Source organism: Malus domestica, chromosome 05, assembly GCF_042453785.1.
Source record: "Malus domestica chromosome 05, GDT2T_hap1".
In the NCBI taxonomy this organism is placed as follows: domain Eukaryota; kingdom Viridiplantae; phylum Streptophyta; class Magnoliopsida; order Rosales; family Rosaceae; genus Malus; species Malus domestica.
Window position 1 is genome coordinate 32,532,288 of NC_091665.1, and position 17,289 is coordinate 32,549,576.

General features: G+C 37.3%; 3 protein-coding genes and 1 non-coding gene across 5 annotated transcripts; 1 reads left to right on the top strand and 3 right to left on the bottom strand.

Annotated features, from left to right (window-relative positions):
- Nucleotides 1–614: 614 nt before the first annotated feature.
- LOC103428002 (cytochrome P450 94A1-like) lies at nucleotides 615–2,601 on the bottom strand. Its single transcript, XM_008366092.4, has one exon. It carries the CDS (start codon nucleotides 2,341–2,343, stop codon nucleotides 817–819), a length of 1,527 nt encoding a protein of 508 aa, XP_008364314.2. The 5' UTR covers nucleotides 2,344–2,601; the 3' UTR covers nucleotides 615–816.
- Nucleotides 2,602–6,385: 3,784 nt separating this feature from the next.
- On the bottom strand, nucleotides 6,386–11,151 carry LOC103435711 (probable myosin-binding protein 4). 2 transcript variants are annotated; one of them, XM_008374115.4, is made up of 4 exons: nucleotides 10,942–11,151; nucleotides 8,790–10,168; nucleotides 6,929–8,694; nucleotides 6,386–6,835 (listed from the first exon to the last, which is right to left on the bottom strand). In XM_008374115.4, the coding sequence occupies exons 2-3, from the start codon at nucleotides 10,048–10,050 to the stop codon at nucleotides 6,950–6,952; spliced, it is 3,006 nt and encodes a 1,001-aa protein (XP_008372337.2). In that variant the 5' UTR covers nucleotides 10,051–10,168; nucleotides 10,942–11,151; the 3' UTR covers nucleotides 6,386–6,835; nucleotides 6,929–6,949. The 2 variants fall into 2 exon arrangements, with proteins under 2 accessions (XP_008372337.2, XP_028958505.1); XM_029102672.2 differs by having other exon boundaries at nucleotides 6,929–8,697.
- A 1,752-nt stretch (nucleotides 11,152–12,903) lies between these two features.
- On the bottom strand, nucleotides 12,904–13,065 carry LOC114825276 (U1 spliceosomal RNA). The gene has a single exon (XR_003773919.1). It is a non-coding gene; the product is annotated as a U1 spliceosomal RNA (small nuclear RNA).
- On the top strand, nucleotides 12,913–17,269 carry LOC103435700 (iron-sulfur protein required for NADH dehydrogenase, mitochondrial-like). The gene is made up of 8 exons (XM_008374107.4): nucleotides 12,913–13,293; nucleotides 13,403–13,523; nucleotides 14,014–14,136; nucleotides 14,646–14,743; nucleotides 15,601–15,727; nucleotides 16,180–16,265; nucleotides 16,382–16,507; nucleotides 16,968–17,269. The coding sequence occupies exons 1-8, from the start codon at nucleotides 13,267–13,269 to the stop codon at nucleotides 17,127–17,129; spliced, it is 870 nt and encodes a 289-aa protein (XP_008372329.3). The 5' UTR covers nucleotides 12,913–13,266; the 3' UTR covers nucleotides 17,130–17,269.
- The last annotated feature ends 20 nt before the right edge of the window (nucleotides 17,270–17,289 follow it).

The following is a 17,289-nucleotide window of genomic DNA, read 5'->3' on the forward strand; positions in this document are numbered from 1 at the left end:
ACCTTGATGAATGAGGATGAATGGATCTTCAAGTGCCTTTGGGCTTGATCTTGATAAATGAGGATGAACGGATCTTCAAGGCCCTTCGGGGCTTGATCTTGATGAACGAGGTTGAATGGATCTTCAAGGACCTTCAAGGCTTGATCTTGATGAGCAGTTGTGTGGATTTCTTCAAAGATTTGACAAAGAACGAAGAAAGCTTTCTTGATCGTTCAGGATTCTTGGGAATTTTGGGAGATTGGATGCTTGAAAGCTTTAGAGTTTCATAGCTTCAAGGATTTGGGGAATTCTCTTCCAATTTGGGAGTAGAGAAATGTGTATGTGAATTCATCCTTTGAAATGGATGAAATGGCCTTGTATTTATAGAATTTTTCAAGGCCTAATTTTGAATATAATATTCAGATGAAATAAATCATTTCTGCCAAGTGTTGACACGTATCCTGTTTGATGACTTTTCCGGTAATTTTCAATTTTTCTTGCTACGTGTAAAATTTTATGTGACATGTGAGCGTTGAAATTTTAATTATTGGTCAACATTTATTTCACCGAAATTTTGATGTATACAATTATAATCAACTAGTAATGCTGTTGTATACTTGGAAGGAGAGACCAAGTGCCCAAAAACATCAAAACATCCATCCATATAACTATGGAGAGTACAAACTCTTTAGAGACACGTACATGATAAGACCAAATATTACAAAGTTAAAAGGTAAAATTCACAAAATAATAAGCATCTACATGCATGCATGCATGCATGTATGTGATTACCTACGTAATCATTACGATACACACACATTGACAATATATAGTTAATTAAGCCCTCTCCAAAACGGTGACCGGAAGGCCGCCTTTCATCTTCCCGGTGAGGTAGGCCAGCAGCTCCGGCTCATCCCCACCCTCCCTCTCCCGCGGGACCAGCTTAAACCTCTTCAGAACCCCGCTCACCACCCTCTTCATCTGCAAAAACGCCATCTCCTTCCCCAAACAGATCCTCGGCCCCGCCTGAAAAACCGGATAGCTATATGTGTCCCTACCAACGAACTTCCACTTCTTGTGAGTCCCTCTCTCCTCTCCTCTCTCCAGCCACCGCTCCGGCCTGTACTCCGCCCAGTCCTCCCCCCAGATCTCCTCCATGCGCCCCATCGCGTACACGTGGTACGTCACCTTCATCCCCTTCTTCACCTTCGTGCCGTCCGGCAAAATATCGTCGTTTGCTGCTTGTTTACTGTCGACGGGAACCGGCGGGTACAGCCTCATGCTCTCGCACAGCGCCGCGTGGGTGTACACCATCTCCTTCACCTCGTCGTAACCTCCTCCCGCCGCCGACTCAGACGACGCCGTGTCGTTGATCTCCTTCAAGATCTCTTGTTCCACACGTGGGTTCTGCGAAAGCAGCCAGAAGAACCAGGTGAGAGCAGCCGAAGTTGTGTCCCGGCCCGCGAGGGTGAAGCTGATGACGATGTCGGTGACGAACTTTTCGTCGGAGTGGCCGGAGCTCAAGAACCGGGAGAGCAGATCTGCAGACTCCAACGCGTTCGCCTCGCTCAGATCCCTCTTCTTTTCTCTGACAATGGTGTTCGCGAACTCGCGGACTTCCGATACCACGGCACGGAGGCGCTTTTCGGACCCGATTCCGAGAGCCCTTTTGAGTTTCCACACTGGGTGCGGCAATCCGAACCTTTCGCTGCTGATTTGCACGGCGTCGTCGAAAGCCACTGCGAATTTGGCTTCGGGCAGAGAGGGCAGGAGGTAATCCGGGTCGTACCCGAAAGCAATTCGACAGATGTTATCAAAAGCGAAGCGCTGGAGAATGTCTTGGAAGTCGAGGACTGAATTGTTGGCGGCGGAGGCGGAGAGGATCGGAATGAGGCGGTCAGAGAGCTCGGTATCGACCACCTGTTCGACGAACTTACGCAGGGACTTGGTGTTGAATTCGTGGCTGGAGACTTGGCGCTGGAACTTCCAGTTGTCGCCGTCGACGTTGAAAATCCCGTCGCCGAGGAGGTCGGCGAGGGTGGAGCGGGAAGCCTCACCTTTTTGGTAGTTGGGGAAGTTGGTCTTGAGGATGTGCTGAACAACGGTGGGATTGGCGGTGACGACCCAGTGGCGGCCGAAAGAGTGGTGGAGGGTGAAGGTGTTTGATGGGGAGCTGCGGAGGAGGTCGGTGAACCACTGGAGTCTGCGGTGGTGGTTTTTGTAGAGAGATGGGAATGTGCCGATTATAGGGTACGATTTGGGGAGGTTGCTGGTTTTGGGGTTGGGGTGGGATGAAAACTTGAAGAGGAAGAAAAGGATGGGAAGGAGGAGGAGGGAGGCGAAGGTTAACAGCTCAAGAAACATGGCTGCCTGATTTAATGCACAGAAATGGAAGGGTTTAAGGTGTTTGACGAAATGCTTAACGGAAGAAATTGTACCGTTTCTGGTGTAAGATTTGGATGCTATTTATAACGTCTGAGTTTGTTTTGTTTAAGCAAATTATCAGACTAATCACTTTGCATTGAAATTTAAAAATTAAAAAAAATTAAAAAAAGAAAAAGAAAAAAAAACTTTTGGGATAAGCAGTTTTTATTATCAAACTGGTCAATTGACAAATAAAATGTTCACATCATGGATATTGACCAATTGATAAATACATGAATGCGTAAGCGAAACCGTCATTGGTACGCTGGCCAATTGGTAAAGACGCTTTGATTAGTGGCCACTAAGTATTTTTATTAAACATTTGTGTCTTTTTAAGGGATGTTGAATAATTAATAGATATTAATTATTAAATCATCAATATTATCTCTTAATTTTTGAATTTTTAACATTTATTTTTTTATAATAAAACTTCATTGTTCACGAAAAAAACTTACATCAGCAGAAAAAATGGAGATAGCCAATCCAACATGATAAAAACACCATAGACGCTACATTTATCTTGTTGAGTTCTAGTTTGATTGCATGGTTGTGTAGTATGCAACAGAAAACAAGTGATTTTAAAATATTGTAGTACAATATAATTTGCATAAAAGTTGTTGACAAAAGGGATTAGTTGGAATGAGATTAATGTCATTCGGTATGAGATATATGAATGTGAATTTTAAATTGAAACCAAATTTAAATATATTAGTTTCTAATTTGAATTGTACTCATGCCATGTTGAAATGTACTAATATGACTTGAATTGTACCGATGCCAAATTCAAATGTAGCAATGCTGATAGGATACGCACCCATGCCAACTTGAAACGTACCAACATATTGTCTAGAAATGTACTCATGCCAAATTGAAACGTAGTGATGCTAATATGAAATGTGCCTATGCCAACTTAAAATGTACCAACATATCGGCTAGAAATGTACCAATACTAAATGGAAACATACCCCATATCATCTACCACTAGAATCTATTTTTCAAATGTATCATGGTACGAATACTCAAATCAAGAGGTTTGCATCAAATGAAAATAGAAAGGGAATGAACATGACTCACCAAGGAGGACGGAAAAGTATCGACTGACAGAAAAGAAATGGCACGAAAAAATTGTAGAATTTTTGTGAAAGAAGAACATAAATATATATCACGTTAGAAGCATAAATAAATCAAATTTGATATGTTTTTAGATTTTTAAAACATATGTCTACTAGATTCTAGGAAATTTGGATAATTATTAGCTAATTGGTAAATTATATATATGGCAAATTGTGTAATTTTGCATTAAAAAACACTACTTATAATATATTTGGCACCTGAAATGTAAAAATGTTTAATAAAAATTCTAAAAGGTATATATGTTGAGGCATTTAAATCTAAACGCCCCAAAGACATCTGGTACATGGATGGCGAGTTTTGGCCCTATGATTTTTTTTTTTTTTTTTTGACGAACGATAAATTTTGATATTATGAAATTTTAAGGTGCACAATAAAAATTTTAAAGTACTAATACCAATTATCTAACTCTTACACTAATTATAAGAAAATAAATTAAGAGGGATGTATTCAATTGGGATTTTGAGGGATTTTAATTCTTTTAATGAATCTAGTGGCATTCAATCAGGATTTTAAGTGATTCTTTGAAATTCAATGTGTATTCAATTAGAATTTTAAGATAGTTTATTAAAATCCCTAGAAATCCAGGTGTATTCCATTAGGATTTTAAATGAGTTTATAACATTTTAGATGTATTCAATTAGAAATTGATTTTAAAGAATTTGATAAAGTTGAGGAATTAGAGGGAATTTGAGAGATTTCGTAGTATATTTTAAACATCCACAAATCTCACCTCTCCCCATGAGATTTTGAGATAATTGAATCAAAATTTTTTATAGAATATCTACAAATCAATTAAACTTCATAAAAATCCATTAAAATCTTTCAAATTCTCAATTAAATGCACCCTCCTAAGAAAAAAACATTAACCTTTGTTCTCCACAATTTGTCCATAATATGGGTTCGTATTATCCAATTTAGAAATGTTAACTACCTTCTATTTGCCTTTTTCTTCTTACCTTTTCCACTATTATCTTGCCACATGAACTCCACTTGCAGTTCAATCTAAGAAATTAATTCTCTAAAAACGTGTCAATTAGTCATATAGTCTAACAGTATTTCTTTTCACTTAAAATTAAAAGAATTTAAGTTCAATTTACGCTAAAAATGAATTTAAACAACATTATGATGGCTAGCGCTTAGCTCACTCTCATATTCCTTAGTGTTCATACAATCATTTGTTGAAAAAAAAAATCCTAAAAACAAAAATTATATTTTTCCAGATATAACTTTATTCACAACCTTACAAATAAAAATAAAGAGTAAGGTTAAGAAAATTAAATTTATAGATAAAATTTAGAAACTAAATTATATGTCATAAGAATAAACACGTTTATCGTTTAAGTCATAATATAATCATTAACTTCCATATCATTTAATTTACAAAATTTTATTTATTATTTTATTATCCAAAAATAAAATAACATCCTGGAGCCCACCACCTATATCTCTTTTAACTCTCACCCCAACCTGAACGTCTGTTCACTTTCCACATGGACAGCAGCCTATAGAAGACAAGCGGTGGCCCTTGAAAATGAAAGAAAGACGTAGGCAAAACCATCACAAAGACGATGAAGGATGCATGTACGGAAAGCCTAAAGGGTAAATCTGCGGTCACGAAAATAGACAAGGATTGTTTGCCCTCCCATTTTCGATGCCCTACTATTTTGTGTGGTCACGGTTAAACTACATTAATATTTTATATTGTTTTTTTTTATAAAGATGATAAGACAAAAATAAATAGTAATATAAAATAATAACATTATTTAACCATGATCACACAAACAAAAGGACACGGAAAGACATCGAAAATGGAAGGGCAAACAATTATTGTCCCACGAAAATATGGTCTTGTTGAAGGCCATGATCCAAGGGTCGCAGATCTCACTCTAGACGTCATGGTCTTGCCAAAAGTCAAACTTACTTCAATGTTTATGTGCATTCACTAATCACTTCCCATACAAACTTTGTTTATTTGGTTGGTCTGATTACATGTTATCTGTTATAAATAGGTAAAATTTAGAAAGATAACCTTTACAAGGGACAAGAACGAAGCAGTTGCAAAATATTATACCAACACAAGCTATTGCAGATGAAGTAATGTATATTATTGCTATTAGTTGTTTTTCTCTTCCAAGTCTAATTTGATCAAATGTAATGCTCTATTTATAGAGCAACCTCATAGGAAACAAACAAATGACACTATTAAACTTGTGAAAGAGTTACTATATACATGTGGGCAAACATACCCATTATTTTACAACATTATCAATTAGTAATTTGTCATTTTGGAAACTTTAACGAAAAACTCATGGTACTGTTTACTTTAACGAAAAATCACATTTTTACACTAAAAAGTCAAACATGATACTATTCACTTTACCCTTTATTTTGTCCTTATCGTTAAAACTCAAAGTTTTTAAACTTTTTTCATTAATTTTCCTTTTATAATTATTGGTATTATTGGTTTTGTTATTGAAAATTTGTGACAAAAGTAACTGACAATGTGAGTGTGACGTCAATTTTATTGATTGAATTTGCTTTGGACTGAAGCTTTTCTCCCATGAAACAAAGTAAAATGTCAACCTCCCTCCCTCTCACATCAAGTGAAGCGTTACATGATGATAGAGATAGACGTGTGAGGGCTAATTCAATCTTTATCTCTCTCGTCATGTGAGGTGCACATGACAAGGGAGGCAAATGGACGTGATGCACACACGCAACATGTAAAGTTACTTCTTGTATCCAAGCTGGTGTTAAATGACGAGGTGGTTAGATAGACGTGCTGTGCACGCATTATCATCCATGGCAAGAAATTTATAATGAGGAATATGCAGTACATGAACACCTATTTTGGGAAAGCTCTGGAGAAAACTTCTCTAAACTTACTGTAAAAGCTCTGCTTGAATTTACAAAGGAAGTGGTTCGGCAAAAAATGGAGCCTTAACCTTGAGAACAAGAAATAGCAACTACACAAAAATACTAATTTTACAGCCTTATCAATAAATTTGAACTTGCTAAAAACCTGCCGGTTCTCCAAACAAACAAGAGGGAAATTTTCGACCTAGAGAAAAGAAAGAGACGATGGAAAATTGCGCACTTACGAGATGATAACGCTATGTCCTAGTATAGACCTTGATTTTGTTTTTCCTTCCAAGAGCTTTGGCTGGTACCTGTACATGAAATCATTTTGATTTTTCATGGTTGTATGTGACTGAAGGAATGCAATTGATTTCTTCATTTGACACCCAAATGCTCGAGAGATGTATCAATATTTCTGCCTTCTAAATTTCAAGTGTACCTGACAAAAGAATGCATGAATGGTAAAGCAAATGTTGGAAAACACATTAAGCAGAAGCAAAAGCACATTTAAGTCCTTGGACAACATACGTACTGTGTAATTTTTCATTTGAAGTTAGGGAACAGACTGATTTCTGAAAGCTGCACCAATTTTTCGCAGTTCTCGCAGCTGCTGAGCTATCTCTTGAATAAACTGCAGCCCTTCCTGTCCATTTTGAAGAGAGTAAAGCATGTGCTCAAGAAAATCATGATCAGTCTCGAGTGCCTCCAACCTGTCATTAAGGTCTGAGATTTCGTTTTCCAGAACAACCAAATCTGAATCTTTTTCCTCTTCACAGTCTGAGCTATCGGAATGAATTGGTCCCTCTTGAGGAGCAGCACTTCCGTTAGATATGTGTAAATCATTCGGTGTCAGCACAACTTCCTCTTCAATCTGACCATTTAATAGAAGCCTAAATTTTCTAGGCGTCTCTACTTGATCTGGTCCATCATATGTATGCTTTCTAGAATGCCCACCGTTAGGCATGCTGGTAGAAGCCCCATTACAGGAAATCTCGGAAAGCTTCCTCTCCAAGCTCTTCAAACAATTTGAAATGTACAACTTTTCATCTTCAAATTCTAAAAGTGTTGTCTCAGAAAAAAGGCGTTCATTGCTAGCTTTAGGTACCTCAGTAACTGTTGAGTTACCAGTAACTTTGACATCACTTTTTACACCGGGAACAACAGTACTCTCCACTGTGTCAATCTCACCTTTCAAATTACAACTTTTTCCCTGCAATACTGGGAATGCTGGCAATTCCGGCATTGGCATACTCTCCATTGTTGATTCATCTGGGATATCGAAGTTAGAAAATTCTAGCTCTGCTTCCAAGTCCTGTATATGTTTCTCCTTTTCAGCTAGGAGATCATTGGCCTTTTCAAGTGCATCTACATCAAACTCAGCCTGCTCTTCCATCATTCTTAAGTACTGAAGGGCCTCCATATGGATTGCAGCTTTCTCTTCTTGTAGCTTTGTGATCATGGCCATTGCCTGATTTGCAGCAATTTCAGCGGCATTCCTTTCTTCGTCTAGTTCCTTAAACAACTCCTTTAAGCTTTTTCTATAATAATCAACCTGTCGTTTTAACCGATCAACAATACTTTCACCTTCAATTTCACTGACATATCCTCCATCCAGAGATTCTACTGACCATGATGTTTTAAGCCCCAGATTTGGATTAGAATTGGAAGCATCAGTTACCTGCTTTTCATCACCACCACCACGTACCCCTGAAATTGTATTATTTGATGATAAACTACAGTTGTGAGCAGAAGAGTTGGAAGCATCTGGTACCGGCTTTTCATCACCAGCACCACATACCGCTGAAATTGTATTATTTGATGATAAATTACTCTCCTGAGCAGAAGATTTGGAAGCATCAGTTACCAGTGTTTTATCACCAACACCAAGTACCGCTGAACTTGTTTTATGTGATGATAAATTACTCTCCTGAGCAGAAGAATTGGAAGCATCAGCTACCGGTTTTTCATCACCAACACCTTGTACCCCTGTAATTGTATTATTTGATGATAAATTTGTCTCCTGAGCAGAAGAACTTTGTGAGTGCGCTGGTTTCACTTCCCCATCAACTCTATCAAGTACCTTCACTGGAGGTTGTTCTTTAATAGAATCTCCTTCCTTACCAATGCCTGCTGACTCAGACACAGCATTTCCATTAGTATGATTTGGCTTAGTAAGATCTGGATCGTTGATGATAAGATCAGTTTTAATAGGTGCTCCATCTGTTGCACTTATAGACCTCAAAAGCTCATCGTTTTTACTGATGGATGCATCTCCAAAGTCACTTGTCCCAGTAAAACCTGCTAAATAATTTCAAAAGAGGATCAATGTAATAAGTAATAAGCTCATATAACTCGGATGAACTGGAATCCGAAAAGTGGAAAGTTGAGCTTACCCTTTTCAACAACATTAAATGATGGAGGGATATCATCCAGTGAAATAAGCTCAGGGAATGCATAAGGGATGGAATTCTGACTCGCTTGCTGCCAGTTAAGTTCATCCAAGCCATTCTCTGAAGCAACATTCGAACCTAAGAATTTTATATCAGACCTCTTGCTACCATCTGGCTGCACACTTGGAACAGAAAGTGAAGGCTTATGGTTGGTGGTAATGTTGCTCTGCTTTGCTGGATTCAAACCATTTGGCTGTGCTTTGAATGGTTTTTCTGAAGCATATTGATCTACTAAAGCTTCCTTCTGATGCTCCTCATTTCCAATAATTATGCTTCTACCACCGTCTTCATCAGAAAATGGAATCTCAGAATCGGTATCAGAACTAATCTTCAACTCAGTGTATCCTACATGTGACAAGGGATCCCTGCCAAGTTTTCCAGCACGACGAGTGGAGTCAGTATCAGAACTAATCCTCAACTTAGTGTATCCTACATGTGGTAAGGGATCCCAGCTAAAATTTCCAGGACGAAGAGTGGAGTCAGTATCAGAACTAATCCTTAACTCTCTGTGTCCTCTATGTGGCAAGGGATCCCAGCCAGGTTTTCCAGGACGACAAGTAGTTACTGATCCAGAAGTTTTATCCCTGGTCTTCTTTGAACCATCCCTACGAGGTATACGACTACGGCTTGAAAAACGTGGCAAAGGGATATTAGGTTTGGAAGCAGATGATTTTCGTTGTAGTCCACGAGCATTTTCTCTAGGTCTACAAGGCCTACTGCAACAAGAGCATGTCCTTGCACCCACAGAACTATGGACAAACTTTCTGTTCTGCATGGACCTCCTTGAACTGGAACTTCCAATATCAGAATCCGATTTACCACCCGAAAGCATGTGTTTTTCGGGGTTGGACTTGCCCTTTTTGGTGTATGACTTGAGGCAATCTTCACACATTCCACTGCGATCGTGCTTACCATAAATTTGACAAGAGAACCATGATGAGAACTCAGATACGTGGTTGCTGCAAAGTAGATCCTGATAAAGTTGAGGTTTTTCACTACCTATAACATGCTCAAACCTGGAGCAAAAGATGCAAGGCTTTTGCAAATTGCAATAGTCTGCAAATTTAGTCAGCAGATAGGATAATAGTCCGTCAACAAGCAGAAGAAAGATCAATACCCATTCACATGCTGCAGATGTTAGAATGGTTACAAACCCCTCTAAGTTCTTCTGCACATGTACAGATGGATTTCCCTTTGCTGCCATCTGCCTACCAATTGCTCTACAATCTCATGACCTTCCAGTTACAAAAACTCGAGGAAATCACTGGTTGATCAAGGTAATAGCTGCTCCTATCCACCCAAATCAGAATTAAGCATCCCATCTTCAATCACCAGCCCAAGAAAAGAAACAAATGAAGCAATTAGGCACATCAAACCATAATTATCAAATCACAGTACTGCAGCTAAGCTAGAAACAGTACCAGATGAAATTAAAAACATAAAATAAATTCAATGCAGACAGATGTGAGTTAGGACAGTTTTAGAGCCCGAGTTCAAATCCCCGCCCCAAAGATCAGAGTAATTCAGAATACCGCATTGAACGAAAAATAAATAATAAATAGATAAATCACACATAAATTGTGCATCACCAACCATGACAGAAGCCACTAACAACAAGTACCAGAAGACAATCAGACATTAAACTCTAACCATCCCAACTGTTATAAACAATGACAAATCAACAAACAACGATAAACCATAAATAAAACAAAACGATACTCACCTAACCCAATTAATGTGAGAAACCCAGATGGATTCATGAACAAAGCAATAAACTTTTCTGCAAATTCTAATGTTTCAAGCGTATGAAAGATTGCCCACATATTAAATTCTTCGAAAAATCTATAAAATTAAGGAATTTCAAACAAAACAACCCACAAAAAAAAAGACCACGTAAAGGGCATCATCCAATCCAACACAATGTGCATTGCAATTTCAGAAAACAAATAAATCCCAGATTAGTGTTATTCTGAACAAAATTAAAGTTTACACCTTTGATGATTTCTCGGGTTTAATTAACTCATGAAAAATGCAATGGGAAAAAAGATGAACAAAAAAAGGAAAGGGAAAGAAAAACAGAGAAAGTGGGTGGTACCTGGAATGGAGCTTGACGGAGGATCAAAAGGTGAAAGGGGAAGAAACGCAACTTCGGAATAAAAACATGAAAGAACAAACAAGAGGAGGAAAATGAAAAGTTTGGAGGAATTACGAGCAGGTCCTTGCGTGGGAAGGGAAAGTGACTGACCGTTGAAACCAACCGCCGGAAGATTTGTTTGGATGCCAATTAAAGCGAAGCTCCAAGCTTTAGCTGGCTCATGAATTAACACGTAATAAAATCCCACAACGTGGCCAACTGTGTTATTCATTTATCTAGAAACAAGTTTTTTGATATTTTATTGATTTATGGAGTTTATAATTTAGCGTCAAACTTGTCAACCGAATTTAAAACCTTCCGCTAATAAATCAAAAAGTAGTATCGAATGGCTCTAGACTGTAGTGTTAAATGTTGTGTTACAACAAATTTAAGTAAGAGAATTTAGTCTTTAAATTGTTATTGACATGCTGAAAAATGTTATTTTTAGGATATAAATTTTAAAATAAACAAGAGAAAAAATGTGTACTATGTTTCGAATTACCAATAGCAACGTCATTTTGCTTTGGGTGCATTTTTTCTCACCCACTCTCAAGTGGTGGTAATGTTTACCATCCTATTTATTACTATTTGATGAGTTTAAATTTTGAGATTTGTGTCCGTTTTCGACACAAATCCCAAAATTTAAACTTATTTAACGATGATAAATAAAGTGGTGAGGCTCACCGTTACTTGAGAACGGTTAGCAAAAACATCTCATTTTTACTTTAAAAGAAAATAAAAGAGAAGAGGATTTGGTCTTTCACAAACAAATGATATTTTGTTATTATATTCTTGTGATATTGTTGGTGAGATGCATGGATGGGGGCACGAATGGGTTCACCTGTCAGATCGTGCATGTTGACAGCTGATCTCACACGTCCAATGCCGACTATTTCTTTTCCTTTTACTAAATTACTAATACCAATTCAATTGTAATTTGTGGGTTAATAATTATACACAATCACAAATACTTGTAACTTGTAAGAATGTAACATGTATGAGGTAGCTTTTAAGGAGTCATTCATATTTACTTGTAAATCAACTTTTTTAACTAAAGTTGTTATTGGAAGTTTAATTTATAAATTGAGCTATTTTATCGATGTCTCTTTGGATGAAGTTGTTACAAATACAATGGGTTGTCTGTTACTCCCTCTTATGTCAGAAGCGACTTATGCACTCTACTTCCATTCGTTGTCATTGGGGGAGACAATTTTAGACACGAATTGAGATTCACACGATATGAGACCGATGTGTATATTATTTTATAGCTAACAAAAACATTGTACAACTAATATTATATAAATAGAATGGTAAAATTTTCATTTTTTGATAAATAATACGAGTTAATGTGTTATTATTATTTCATATTGTTTTGCTTGTCGATTAACTTGTGAATTAGAACAAATGTGACACAAATATGAATGAGTCAACCAGAGCACGTCTCTATTGACACCTCTAATTATCATTGAGTTAACCGAAACACGATTTATCAACACCCCTATTATCAACAAATGACAAAGCTAACAGCAGCATCAGAGTTCAAGTGCTTTCATTCGTAAGATGAAGCAGCTACCCTTCATTACAAATGGAGAAAAATATCATCATGTACAAGAGAAAGCCATCATGTTCTTTTCTTTATCTCACCAAAAGAAGAATTATAAACACAAGCCCATATTAGTGTTATAGATAGCAAGTCCCAATGCATTTGTATTGTTTAATCCCCAAAATTAAAGAGTAAATTAAAAAAAAAACTAATAAAAAAAATTTAAACTTTAAGTTTTAATGATAAGAACAAAATAAAAAATAAAATAAATAGTATCAAGATTAACTTTTTAATGTAAAAAATATAATTTTTTGTTAAATTAAATAATATCTTAAACTTTCATTAAAATTCCTTATATTAAAAAAGTGAACTAGGAATTGGAAGGGGCCGCGCGTACGCAGGCCCCCACTGCCACAAATTATGACGTTGGCTCTCCCACTTTGGGGAGACCATAGGCGGGCACCCCTCCTAAGTGCAATGGAGGCCACCAACCCAGGCCATGGGCCTTCTTGATCACCCATAGACCCCGTCCAGGTAAGTATGGAGTAAGTTCCCTCCCCCTCCTATTTTCTACTCTCTCCCCTCTCCCCATTCTCCTTCCCTCCGTCGATGTGGGACTCAATCCAATCTTACAAGTCCCAACAACAACAACCGACTCAAACTCTAAATCCTAAACCCGCACAAAAAAAAGCACAAAGCACACAGTCTCACAGTCTACTATTTGCTGAAGAAGCTTGAAATTGATGAGGGGACTGCTCAAATCCTTCACTGTAAGTCTTCTGCTTTGTGGGTTTCCGAAAGTTGTTTGCTTTTTTGCTTGGAGTTTGCGGAAGGAGCTTATTGTGTTGTGTGATTGAATGAATGTGTGTGTTTGCACAGAGGGTTGGAGGAGGTGTTAGGGGTTATAGCTCGGCGAGGAAGGACCTTCGGATTGAGGGGGTTAAGCATGCCATTGCTGTCGCTTCTGGTAAAGGCGGTGTGGGAAAGTCCACCACTGCAGGTACCATTTTGTTTTTACACATTTTTGGATTTTTACCGATATGGTTTTCGTTTACATGTTAATATCTATAAAGGGTTGAAATTTTTGAGTTTGTGAGCATTTTAGCTATCTGGGTTATACTGAAATTGTGTAAATACGCACCCTTTTTGTGATTGCATTGGTCTCCAGAAGGATAAGTTTCCGGATAGTGGTGAGCTGAGGACTACTAAACTCCTGAACGTCTTTGATTATTTTCTGCTGTTTTGGTTAATTTTGTCATTGAAAAGATGAAAAAAAAAATGGTGTCTTTGCATTATTAGGTGCTGGAGTTGCGAGGTAGCTATAAGTGACTCCAATTTTAGATGGTAAAATAGGCATGAAAGTTTAGGATTTACCATCTCGGTGATTTCACATTTTGAAGATTTAAGTCTTGCAAAAGAACTCCACGGCAATGCTTACTGTATGATTCTGATGATTCAGAATAACTTATGCGTAATGGTTGGAATTGCAGTTAATCTGGCTGTTGCACTTGCTAACAAGTGCCAGATGAAGGTTGGCTTGCTTGATGCTGACATATATGGACCAAATGTTCCCATAATGATGAAGCTCGACAGAAAGCCAGAAGTGACTGACGGTATTTGTTTATTTTTCTTGAGTTCACTTAAGAGATTATAATTTATCTGGTCAATCTTGAAATAAGTGTAAATGGAGATAACATGGCAGCTAAGATTTCTGATCAGTTTGAGTATCTCCAAAAGCTTCCTGTACCAGAGGAGTCTTTGCACTTCACAGTATAATCAACCTCTTCTTTTTGTTAAGCCAGTCATTACATAGGCATTGCAAGAATTTAGTTTTTCACATTTTCTGCAGTGTAAGCATGTGTCATTTCATAATCAAGTCAAACTTTTGGGCTCAGCAGAAGACAAGTCCTATAAACAAGTATCCCTCTACATTCCCACACAAACATATTAGATAACAAGTTCATGGTTTGCGTCTTCTGTTAGATCCGGTATTATCTCTATTATGAAGCAAACATCTAATATCTAAGACATACAAAAGCACCAGACATATACACTTCCTACTATTTATTGCTTCCTTAATGCTACCCTTGAGAATATTAACATTATAGTCGTCTTCTACCAGATAAAAAAATGATTCCAATCGAGAGCTATGGAGTCAAGTGTATGTCAATGGGACTTCTTGTGGATAAGGATGCCCCACTTGTTTGGAGAGGTCCTATGGTATAACTTTGCAAACTCTTAAGTCTTTTATTGCTTAATTGCTTATATAATTTTATATCCCTTGTCATAACTTGATTGTTGGTGCTACCTTTTAATAATGAGTGCTAGTGTGTAGACTGCATCATTATTTAAGCACAGTTTAAGAGATTTTGTTTCCAACCCCTGATATAATTTTCCTCCTAATCTTGCAAGAATGCAAACTAATTAGTTGAAGTGAGGTTCCCTTTGAAATGTAACCAAGCTGACTCTTTTCTTGTGTTTGTATGCGTGTGCATGAGTCTTCATACACACACACACACACACACACACACACACACACACACATATCACTTATTTATTAATTGTTAAATATTTGGTTGCTATGAGTTTTGAAATTTTTGTGCAGGGGTTTAAGAAATTTGTTATTATTTAGAGAAAATGAACAAAACACCCAAAGGTAATGGAAAGTTTCAAGAAGGTAGAAAGGCCAGGGTAAATATAGCAGCAACTCACTAATTCAAGTCGGAATACCGAATATCTTGATAATGATGTGATAATCAGTAATGTGTTAGAGCTGCCAAGAAGATACAGGATTGTCATTTGGTGACAGTTAAGGTGGTAACTGGTCTAAATGATGATCTCTTCTCATGCAAATATGGTGTTAAATGATCACAAGTAATAAATATGTTTGACTGTGGGTGTTATGTAAATTCTTAATATGTTTTATTCTCACCATGTGGTCTGACTCTAAACAACATCAATTGGTCGTATGGTCTCTATATTATTGTACATTAGTCTTCTAATAGTTACATGTGGTAAGAATAATGTGCTTTTCCAATTCATTTTTTTCTCATAGTGTTTTGGTTTAATTCTTACAGGTATCAAGCGCTCTTGAAAAAATGACTAGGGGGGTTAACTGGGGAAATCTTGATATTCTTGTGGTAGATATGCCTCCTGGCACTGGTGATGCTCATATAACTGTATCCCAAAGGCTGCAATTATCAGGTAGTTGAAGATCATAACCTCAAAATGCTTTTGTACTTGTGTTCAAATTTCCCTCATTTGGTTTAGGTAGTATCTACTTTGATAGCTGAGGTTCGTATCTTGTTCCTCAGAATCTTGTGCAATCTTCAATCTATGTTAAATGCATTTAGCAAACTATCAAAATACCGCAATCGCTTCTCTCACCTTCAGCCTCTAAATGTCCTATAATTTTTCAGCATGGTTGGCCTAATCATATAAGAAGGAATTTATATGTAAATTATAATGCTATTATATTTATAAATATTAGATACCAAAGTTTTCTGGTTTCTGAAGACATACAGACTAGTGACCCTAGACCCCCCCCCCCCCTCCCCAAGAAGATCCAAGTAAAAGTCCAGTTTTACCATTCCAATATGAACTTGGTTTCACAACTATCATTTGGTTTTCCATAACAATTACTGGTTTGTTGGTAGGTGCATTGATTGTTTCAACGCCTCAAGATGTAGCATTAATGGATGCCCGTAGAGGAATTAACATGTTCTCTAAAGTCGAAGTTCCTGTATGATTTTATTATTCTTAGATCATCTCTTAATATGTTTGCATTGTCATTGTAAGTTTGTGGAGATCATCAATGATGTAATTGTTAAGATAATTAAATTTGAATTGCTTTTGTAGATTTTGGGAATTGTAGAGAACATGAGCTATTTTAAGTGTCCACACTGTGCCGAATGTTCGTTCATTTTTGGGGAAGGAGGATCTCGTAAGACGGCAACTGAGATGGATTTGGACTTTGTTGGCGAGGTATGCTTAGTTTCATCTATTTCATGGTTATTTTGATTAGAGTAGGAGGGTAGAACTTTTAGATCTCCATGGTATCAAGACTCTTTGCTTGTCACTTTCTAAAATCTCTGCTGAACGCATATTGTTTTGCTGCAAACCAGATTTCTTTTCTTGCAACGATACCATGAATGTCAATCTGCACAACATACATACCTCGTGGTAGTTTAATGGAACGCATATAAGATAATATGAGTGCCATGGTGTGTGTTGCACACGCCACTTGAAGGGCTTCTTCAGAAGTGCTTTGGTGATTAGTGAACTAAATCAAATAAGCTTTCATGACCCTTTGTGTTTTCCATTTTCTCCGCTTGATCCTATATTTATACAAAATGCACGTAACAGGATTTGTATCGGTGTATCTGAGATGAGTTGTACCTATGTGTTAATTAAGTTTTCTTAATCAAACTGCTTATCGTTTCAGATACCGTTGGAAGTAGGGATCAGAAAGGGCTCCGACAATGGCGTGCCAATAGTAATATCAGCTCCTGATTCTGATGTCTCGAAGGCATATGTGGATGTGGCTCGGAAAGTTGTAGACAGATTGGCAAAGGAAGAACAATCCCGTCCACAGATTTCCCTTTAATCACGTCCACAGATTCCCTTGTTCATGCCTTTATAATCTTTCCTGAGCATTGTCATAGAGTTCTATTAATCCCTCGAATGAGTACCGCGGCTGTATAAAACTGAATTTATTCGAAACAGAAGAACAAAATTATCAGAAAACTCGTACCATCGGATTCTAA

Coding starts and splice junctions, on each gene's coding strand:
- LOC103428002 (XM_008366092.4), bottom strand. CDS start 2,343: ATGTTTCTTGAGCTGTTAACCTTCGCCTCCCTCCTCCTCCTTCCCATC.
- LOC103435711 (XM_029102672.2), bottom strand. CDS start 10,050: ATGGCAGCAAAGGGAAATCCATCTGTACATGTGCAGAAGAACTTAGAG. Junction 8,698..8,789: donor ATTTAATGTTGTTGAAAAGG/GTAAGCTCAACT, acceptor GAAATTATTTAG/CAGGTTTTACTGGGACAAGT.
- LOC103435700 (XM_008374107.4), top strand. CDS start 13,267: ATGAGGGGACTGCTCAAATCCTTCACT. Junction 13,294..13,402: donor GACTGCTCAAATCCTTCACT/GTAAGTCTTCTG, acceptor GTGTTTGCACAG/AGGGTTGGAGGAGGTGTTAG. Junction 14,137..14,645: donor AAAGCCAGAAGTGACTGACG/GTATTTGTTTAT, acceptor GTCTTCTACCAG/ATAAAAAAATGATTCCAATC.